Here is a 10,351-nt window from a genome sequence, read left to right on the forward strand (position 1 = left end):
GATAGATCCAGAAATCTGGACCACTTATTTTAAATCCTATGGTCCTCATTATTTAGTCTTAGTGATCCATTAAAACAGATCAAATGACTGTGAGTGTAGTCCTCATTTTTTTTTGGAAAAATAATAGGGTGAAGTGCTGATTTAGTCCTTAAACTATCATCTTAATGAAAATTAGGTCGTTGAATTATTTTTTCAGTAAAATAAGTCCCTAAATTCATTAAAAATTGCTAATTTCATTTATACTATTATATTCGAAGCTATTTTATCCAAATTTTCATCAACTTAAGTCATTTGACACGTTTTGGAGTAATATCATCATTTTCTCACATATAAGCCCTTAACATTTCATATAGGTTGCGAATCTAACATTTATTTACCCTTCAAAGTTAACTCCATACAATATTTCTTTATAAAAATTATCTATCTATCATCCAATGTGTATCATATGCAAGTAACGTGACTTAAATTGACAAAAAAATGAATATAGTAGCTTCGAATATAATATTAGCGATGTAATTGGCATATTTTTATAATTCAATGACTAATTCATTTGAAAAAATAGTTTAGAAACTTAATTTTCCCTCAGGTAATAATTCAGGAGATTAAATTAACAATTCACCCAAAATAATATGCACAAATGCCTATAGATCATAATTATGAAAGTTGCAGTTTTGTACCCACTAATCTAAAACAGATTGTAGGAAGGTAAATGATAGCCACTTGCTTGAGAATGTGGCAAAAGCAAGCTAGACAAATCCTTAACTTAATCTTATAATTGACCCAAAAATAGAGTTTGCAAGTGTAATATTGTGTATTAAAATTTGATTATTGAATTGTTTCAAGTTGTGTCTAGTCTTAGTATCAAATTCAGGATGATGCACGTTGAAAAAGCGCGTGAAGCATTTAAGCAAGTTTATCATTCATATGCATCCATATAGACTAGGAAAATGCGGAGCTAACACTTTGTAAGGAAGTCCGAGATTTAACTTATGAGGCAGAGGAGACCAGTCTTGAGGTGTGCTCATGGTCGTCACAAGGATCTTATGTTGGAAATGTCAGAGTACCGGAGTGACATAGCATTTCAAGTTCAGGATTAATTGTACCTGTTCAAATAGAAGGAAAGAGAAGGGGAGGAAAAAAAAAGAAAAAAAAAAGAAAAAAAAAAGGAGAGAATCCTCCTTCCTTTTGGACAGTTTACAACTGAAAAGAAAAAAAGGAAAGGAAGAAAGTAAAATGGAAAAAAAAAAAAAAAAAAAAAAAAAAGAGAAAGCTTGTTAGTGAAGGTTTTGGATAATTTAGGATTTTTTGTTGTTGGATAATTTAGTTTAAGTTTAGAGTATTAGGTTGTGCATTCTCATCATTTATGCCACAACTATAATTATAAAAGAAGTGTCATTGAGTACTATGATCTAATAATATTTCTCTTCACTTGTAAGTGAGAGGTCTAGGTTTGATTCTCGTCAAAAGAAAATTTGAACCACATTATTGCTAGTCAATTGTTAGGCTAAACCCATTCATTTTCTTTCAGTATAGATAATATCGTTTATTCAAAAAACAAAAAAACTATAAAAGAAAGACAAGGCTCCACCAAATAAAACAACAGCCTGGAACCATTATTTCTTTAAGCCCCACTCCTTATTGCAGGGACCACCCTTTTTATTCAATATTCGGGACCATATTTTACTTTTTTTATTTTGGTAGTAAATGGTGACCAATATTAATTAACAATTCAAAACCAATTATGCTGATTAACTTATGTTTTTGTAACCGACCTCCCTCTTCTCCGACTACAATTTATGCTGACTAGCTTAACATATCCACTTGGTAGGTAGAGCACCTACAATTCTATGAATATCAACTTAACATACTATTTAAAATAAAAACACTTCAAATTGACTCCACGCTAGGTGAATCAAATACACTCAAGTTGGACGGTGCATTATATTTTTTAAACAAATTTGAATTCTTTTGAATTGGTAATAGTTCAGTATCAAACACGCTATATTTTGAGTCCGAGTCTAACCAATAGAAGGAAAGTACCGTCAAGGACAAACATGTACGTGTCATAAACCTACCACACATCTTTCTTTTCGTAGGGTTTAGAACAATTATGCATCCCCTAATATATGCTATTAATGGAACCCACAAAAATGATCAATCATTCTCACAAATTGACATTTTATTTATTTATTTATTTATTTATTATAAGTGATATCAATATTCTAAGCTCGAGTAGGAGGAGGGAGACCAATGGTGGATGCATGATTCTGCCTCTTAGGGTTTTAGTGTAAAAGATCCAAACGTGTGCAGCGCGCAAACTTTTTTAGTATTTTTCGTAGGCATTTAGTCAAGCACTTAGCAGACTTTCATTATCTGCCTAGATATATCGACAACTCCTAAGGCCTGATGATGTGGTTTGTCGAGCAAAACGTGCTAAAGCGTTTTGCCAAGGCTTGCCAAATTTTTTCAAAAGATGCATTTCATCGAAAATGTAATATTCATCAAGACAATCCACAAATTATCGGTAGAATTGTAATAACAATCACAAGAGCTACTGGCCAAAAGAAAAAATCCAAACTAATTTGAAGGCGACGCTTTACCGTTCCAAATAATGTTTGTCACATACTATTTATTGTCGAGGACACCTCATTCTACTGCATCCCTGATCTATTATTTAAAAAGTAACAACAACAAATATAATATAAAAAACTGCTAATAGGAGGAACAGTTAGAATATACGGCACTCAAATGCATAAGATATATTCCGCCATTGGATGTATACACACACACATATATTATATATACAAGCCTTTTATGCAAAGAGATTTCTATTTAAAAAAAAAAAGAATTAGGTATGCGGCTCACACTATATCGAACTTTAATGATTTGAACTGTTTATTTTGTAAGTCTCGATTCATAAATTATCTTTGCAAAAATTCAATTCAATCCAAATCCATTTGTCTATTTAACTATCAAGATAAAATTTTATTGTTTCTTATACAACAAAGTATTCGTTAATTTCTTTGAACTCAATTAGATGTCTTAAACATTTCTGATTTGGCTAATATTTTGCAAGAATGATCTATAAGATGCAACTTGAAACATAGGCAGTTCAGATTGTTAAAGTTCAATGTGACGTGGATCCTACAACTAATCTCCATTTTTATAAAAAAATGGAGATCCCTTCCCTTAAAGGTTTCCTACACACACACAATATTATATATTATATGATTTTGTCGCACAAGACTTCATGCTTTAATATGGGGTCTACTGTCTTCCATATGGAGTAGGATTATCTCCCCTTCTATTCTCATCCCCTTCCCTCTTCTCCTCTCACATATTATTTTTTATCTTATTATCTCTATAAAAAAATATATAAAATGTTAACGTGGCTAAACCGTAACTGTTTAAATAGGAAGGGAATGAAGAGGAGAGAGATTAGGAGGGGAGAGAATTCTTCTCCCTTCCATATAGGTAACCCTTAAAGTATCTTGTTATAAAGCATTTTATCTTCACATAATCGCAAATAAAGGAAAATAAAAGGCTTACAATTGTCTAAGATAAGTAGTTAGCGGTGGATTGTCTTTGTATTCAATTCGCTACATCCGAGTTTAAACAATTTCATCTCTTTTTTCTTTTCTTTTTTGTAGATGAGAATAATGATAATAATAAAAAGATGAGTGTGATAAGATATAATATTTATGCATTCAATTGAATTATTGATTTGAACTCTGCAATGTAATTTGAATGGGTATTGGAAAAACACATGCACAATAATGTCAAAGAACACGATCTCACAGAGAAAACCTGATAGATTATACTACTATTTTATAAAATGAGTAGTTTTACTACGAATAACACTAAAGTTTTTGACGATAAAACTCAACGTCTCTCAGACTATGCAGATGATTAAAATGAGACAATATCGTTAATAATATATTATTGACCCAAATCAGTGAGTCACTTGAACATATCCACCAAGGCAATCCACTTTGGATAACTCTCATGCACAAAATTTGTTTTCTGGATTATCCGACCGTTTTCTTTTCAAGACTGGTTTTCAAATTACAAAGCATAAAAAGTGAGTGAATTCTAGTATACTCCGAAGTTGACTTTACACTGGATAAAATGAACGGTTAGATAATGGTGGAAAGTATCCAACGGTGTGGAATAAGCAACCAGTTTAACTTGGTAACCACCAGAGCCTTTGTCCGACAAAACTAGTTTGGATAATTAATAAAAATAATACTCGCATTCTTCTTATATTTTACTATTTGCAAATAATGAATTTTTGTTATATAAATTTTATAATCCGAATTATTTAATTTCTTAAGTTTCATTTGAAGATCATTCATATAAAAAAAAATTCATTCAAATCAAAGATTAATGTTTAATCATTCAAATGTACCAAATAACTATACAATTTATTATGAATGTGTTGCTGATCCCTTGTACTGTCAAATTGTTCTATACATATAAATGCATTATATTTGATCCGAATGTTTTTTTTTTTATATATATAGGAAGGAATGACTTAAAATGGTGCTTATAAAGTTTATATTACGAAGATACATTATTAACAAATCGTGGAATATATACATTTGCTCGTGCAAGAATTATTCATGAAATAATAGTTTAATAGTTACAGCATTTACAGATTATGCCAATGTCACAGTAAATCTAAAAGAAAACTAATAAAAAGGGTTTGAAAAATTTTAGTTTTAACGATAAGTATAAAATAAAGGGTAAAATAAATAGTATCATAATTGACTTTTTAGTTTAAAAATATAATTTTTTTTTTTAAAATAAAGAGTACCAAAAGCTTTTCGTTAAAATTTTCTAAATCTAATATATTCGTCCGGATGGATCCCACGAGATAAACGCATTTAAGTATATGATGTCCCTGTAACTGTACGCACCTGATTCTCACCCCCACCACCCAACACATTACTACAAGTTTCCAGCTGGGGTCCACCCAACCAAAACCCGATGTGCAGCAACGGTCGACTACGAACATCCAGCTGTATCACACCGGGCGCACGTTTACGTCCTTTTCTCTAATTTACGCCTCTCTTCCGTACAACACACACTCGAGTAATTCACAAAAGTAAAAAAACTTTAAAAATTTACGTTATTCCTCTATTCGAAATTTTTCTATAAATTAATTAAGCGACTCAGGGGCTTATGTAATATTTTTACACCAAAATAATTAAAAAACAAATTAAAAAAAAAAAGAAAAAGAAAAGAAAAAGAAAGCCTCTGTTCTGCAAGACGCACGTGCGAACAGATGCTGACGGTGACGCGCGTGCGAGTTCATCCGAGGTAACCACGACGAAGAGCTAGCTAGTAGAGCACAGTAGTGGCGTGGGGATTACAGCAGAGAAGAGTACCAGGGAATGCGGATTAAAAATCGGCGATTTTTCGGTGAGAGCGAGATCTGGGGACGAGGTTTTGGGTTTGAGTGTCCTGCAAATTCCTCAGGCTGCGGATCGCCAAAACATCGCTCTTCCGGATGTCAATAAATCGCCCGATGCCGTCGATTTCGCTGTCGGCAGAAACTACAAAACAAAAAACAAAAAAAAAAGAAAAAAAAAAACAAAAGTAAGAACTGAAAAACCGACGGTCAGGATTGAGAGATTGAGAATAATTTCATCCGCATTGCGTACCAACGCGCTTCGCCGATCCAGGCAGTTTAGTGAAGCCATTGAACTGAGCCAAATCTGAAACGGAACAAAAAGGAAGGTCAGGATTGGGATTCAAATGAGGAAGAGATGAGCGAAGAGCCGTTGATTAAATAAAAGTGTACCTGATTGGGAGGGGACGTGGGAGAAGAGGAAGAGGATGAGGAAGCAGAGGAGGGTGAGGACGGGGATGACGTGGATGGATTTGTGCGGTGCAATGGACGGCGGTGATGACAGACGGTGAGGCTTCGATGCTTTATGGTCCTCGTCGTCTTCATAGGCTGCAGAGATTGAAGAGGAGGAGGAGGAGGAGGCGGTGGTGGAAAAGGCTAAAAGATCCTTAATGCGGTTGGGGGAGTCATCGACGGTGAGAGTCTGGTCCTTGGGTCCGCCGTGGGCCTGGTGGAGCTTCGACGGCGAGCCGCCCAGTGACTGTCTTTGCATGGTCACAGACTCACAGACAGGGAGAAACACAGAGAGAGAAGAGAAAGCGAAAGATAAAGAAATTATTAGTGAGCTGTTGTGTGTCCAGTACTCTAATGTGGCATTTTTAAATAAGAACTTTCTTTTTCTTTTTGTTTCGATTCGTCGCTTTTTAAAAAACAAAATAAAAAGAGAATTATGGATAAAATTTTGTTCTATATAAGTATGTATCTCAAATTCGTCTTTGGTAAAAATTAAATATAAGATTTCTCATTTATAAGTAAAGAAGAATACCACTACATCGTAATACCAACTGATAGCTTCACATTTTTAAATACTTATTATATGTATGAGGTAAGTAAATTTTTCCTAAGAATAAGAGACATATAATTCTCACCCTAATTTTATAATTTTGTTTAATTTTTGTACTCTTTTGAATTTTTTTGCTAACAATTTAGAAATAGTTTTTGTATAATTTATCTTTTTTTTTAACAAACTTTTTAAGTGGAAAAAAATCAAATTTCAAAAAAGAAGTTGTTGAGATATTTTTTAGTTGGATACCATTATATATCATAATTATTTCTGACATATGAGAACTATATGTTTAGATGTCCTACATGCTTTTTGATGTTTGTTGGAACTGATTTGGATGAACTAATAATATTATTTTGAACTTTTGATTCAAGTTTAAGTTGTTGGGTCATTTTCATTATCTTTAAAATTGATCAAATTAGATTTGAACCGTTGAATTTAAAAAGTAACCGTTGATTTTTTTTTCTTTCAAAAAAGACTATTAGATAGCTACTGTCAATAAATTTGGACCGCACAACATAGTACTAGGAAAAATGAATGTAGTTGGGCGCGCCTCCCTCGATCATAAGCTAGAAGGTGTGATAGCCGATGGATCATGGATGGTAACAACGTCTGCATCTCAACCGTAGAAACTTGGCTTATTGTCAGCTCAGCCGCAACGAATATCTTTCTCCACTCGTCTGACGTAAAGGCCCGCCACTCCCCCCAATTCACATGTTGTTGCTGCAGCTTGGCTCATTTGCATTCTCCCCCCAAACTCAAATTCATATCTTTCCCACCATCAAACTACAGCGCTTGCAAATGATTTGGACCCAAAATTTTGGGGCCCCCCCGGGCAGTTTAGAGACAGCCTTAAGAGCAACTCCATCGTGTGGAGTAGCCCCAGCGACAGGCCCCAAAATAAAGGATAGTAGCCTGGCCTACTTGCTCCAGCTTGTGCTAGCCCGAGAGAGAGGCCTGACATGAATTGCCAGCCTGAGAGCCCGAAGGCTTTCTGACGCACAGCTGACGTCCGCCAAACGTCAGCTCCTTTTATTTATTTATTTTTTTTTGTCAGGCGCGTGTGCCTCAAATGCGCATAGGATCGCGTTGGCAGACAAGGTTGCGGGAACTGGGGCCCGTGGCGCAGTGAAAAAGTGTTACCGTTGGGAAGCCACTTGGCTTCCCCTAGTTCGTTGGATTTCAATTGTAACAAATTTCGGGCCATTGGATTTCCAACGGTAAAAAAAATTCAAAAACCTTATTTAATTTTAGCCATTGGATATGAGATCAACGATCCACATTATTCGACGTTATAAATTAAAAAAAAAAAGAAAAAACATTTTAAAATTATGATATGTTACCGTTGTGCCACATGGCACAATCTGGAGTGCTAAAATTCAAAAAAAATTTAAATCCAACGGTAGAGATTAATTAGGTGAATAAAAATTAAAAAAAATGTAAAAAATTAATAAAAATCCGGAAATTTTGTTTTTGAAAAAAAAAAAGATTTTACTTTTCTATAAATACCTTCTCATTATCTTCTACCCTACACCGTAATTTCATATTTTCTCAACTACTTTCAACCACATTCCTATCTTTCTCTCAAAGTTTCAATCCAATTTTTTCCAACAAAATGACTACTGATGCAGGTACGAATTGGACGCTTCTTGAAAATGTTGCGTTGTGTAGTAGCTGGGTTGAAGTTACTCATAATTCGCTTACGGGTAAAGAGATGTAGTTGCGAGAAATGTGGAGTCTTATTCATACCAATTATCTTGAGTAAATGGGTGGGAAAAGATGTCTAGTTGTTGGAAAATACTTAGCCAATTGTTTAGTATGTGGAGAGACGCCTTGGCACAAGCTAGTGGTAATATTTGAAGTGGGGAAAATTTAGCGGATTAGGTAACAATATATTATTTATTTGTTACCTACTTTGATTATATTTATTTGTTACCTACTTTCATTATAATTATTTGTTTGTATTATTTATTTGTTACCTACATTCATTTAATTATTTGTTTGTATTATTTATTTGTTAGCTACTTTCATTATAATTATTTCTTCTCCTGCATTGTGTAGGAACTTCAAGCACAAGTTTGGTATAATGCCAAAAGCAAAAGCAAAAACAAATCATTCACCCTGTGAGAATGTTGGAATATTGTCAAAGATTGTCCTAAATTCAGAGTTGTGCATGTCGGTCCAGAAGTTTTCATGAACAGCACCCCTCTACACTCTACACCCGATCATGCCTCGCATGTTGATGAAGATGACGTAGAAGAAGCGCCCGAAACCCCCTTGAACAAGCTTTGGGGTCGACCCGTTATCCAATTAGGCTTCAAGGTAAGAAGGCTTCAAAGAAAAAAGGGAGTGCTTCCAAGAATGATTATGCAAAGTATATGGAAGAACCTGCTCGCCAAGGTGAAATGACTTTGGCGCGGGAAATGGCGAAATTTGAGGCTGATAAGGCTAGAAATGAGGCAAAAACTGCAACTGTTGAGAGAACATTTCAAGCTAATGCGAGGGAAATAGAGTTACTTAGGCAAGAAAGGGAACAAGTTAGAGAAGAAAGAATGACTCAACGAGATCGTGAAATTATGAACACGCCTTTAGAAGGGAAGTCTTCAAATTCTAAATATTTTTGGAAGTCAGAGAAAGCGGAAGTGGTGCGAAAGAGACGTGCAAGAGAAGCGAGAGCAAGAGAAGATGGTTCTAGCACGACAAGAAAAGATCATCCTAGCACCACAAATTGGTTAAGTGATGATGAATAGAGTAGTTTTTGTAATTGGAGCCCATAATTTTCCAATCATTTTAGGTTGTAATTTATTATTTATTGAATAGAGTATTTTATGTTGTTTCCAATTTATTGAATTTAGTACTTTATTTAAAGTGATGATGAATAGAGTACTTTTTGGTAATTTATTGCAAATGACATAAACACACCAAATAAAATTACATAAACATACCAAATAATAAAAAACTCACTAAATGAACTGAAAAAAAAAACACCAAGTAAAAACAAACACACTAAATGAACTTAAGTATCTTAAGCTTGTTTCAATTCCCACTGGTGCTCTATCAAATCAATTTGTTAGGCATTGTGCATATATGGCATTTGAAGTGTAGTATATCGTTGAACGATTAATTCATTGTAATGTCCATCCCTTTCTAATGGCTCATGTTGCACGGGTTCTTTGGTGGCGTCATGAGCACAATATATACGTGTTCTTGAATTGTTCATTGTGTCTAACTCATATTCATCAACAACATCATAATCGTACTCATCTTCCACAATTATGTTGTGAAGAATGATACACGCCATCATGATGGATCTAAGCAACTCTACATCAAACATTCTCGCAGCACCCCTAACAATCGCACAACGAGCTTGGGGGATACCAAAACAATGATCCATATCTTTCCTGCACCCTTCTTAACAGCTGCAAAGTGTTTTTCCTTTGCACTTTGTGGATGTGGCACTATTTTGACAAATGATGATCACCTTGGGTAAATGTTGTCTGCTAGGTAGTATGGCCCGTTGTACATGTCCATTAATGCAGTACGTGACTTTTGGTGCCTTTCCTTGTAGGACATTGTTGAACATTGGGGATTGGGAACAGACATTTAGGTCATTTTGAGCTCCCGAAACTCCAAAAAAAGCGTGCCAAATCCATGTATCAAAAGATTCCACCGCCTCCAAAATGATACTTTTTGCTCATTTTCTGTCCCCATAAGCGCCTTGCCATGCATTTGAATAGTTTTTCCACATCTAGTGCATACAATCGATGCTTCTAATCATCCCAGGAAAACCTCGCATCTCGTCCTTCTTCAAAAGTCTTTGCAAGTCCATGTCATTAGGTTTTCGGAGGTACTCTACGGTGTAGATAGATTCGATTACTCCGCAAAACTTCATGAGGGACTCAAGAATGGTTGATTTCCCCATCCTCGCTATCTCA

General features: G+C 34.8%; 1 protein-coding gene across 1 annotated transcript; it reads right to left on the reverse strand.

Moving 5' to 3' along the window:
- Positions 1 to 5,131: 5,131 nt before the first annotated feature.
- Positions 5,132 to 6,217, reverse strand: LOC126625102 (uncharacterized). Its single transcript, XM_050294179.1, has 3 exons — positions 5,807 to 6,217; positions 5,667 to 5,720; positions 5,132 to 5,558 (listed from the first exon to the last, which is right to left on the reverse strand). Exons 1-3 carry the CDS (start codon positions 6,123 to 6,125, stop codon positions 5,404 to 5,406), a joined length of 528 nt encoding a protein of 175 aa, XP_050150136.1. The 5' UTR covers positions 6,126 to 6,217; the 3' UTR covers positions 5,132 to 5,403.
- Between the last annotated feature and the right edge of the window lie 4,134 nt (positions 6,218 to 10,351).

This window comes from Malus sylvestris, chromosome 6, assembly GCF_916048215.2.
Source record: "Malus sylvestris chromosome 6, drMalSylv7.2, whole genome shotgun sequence".
NCBI classification, from domain to species: Eukaryota; Viridiplantae; Streptophyta; class Magnoliopsida; order Rosales; family Rosaceae; genus Malus; species Malus sylvestris.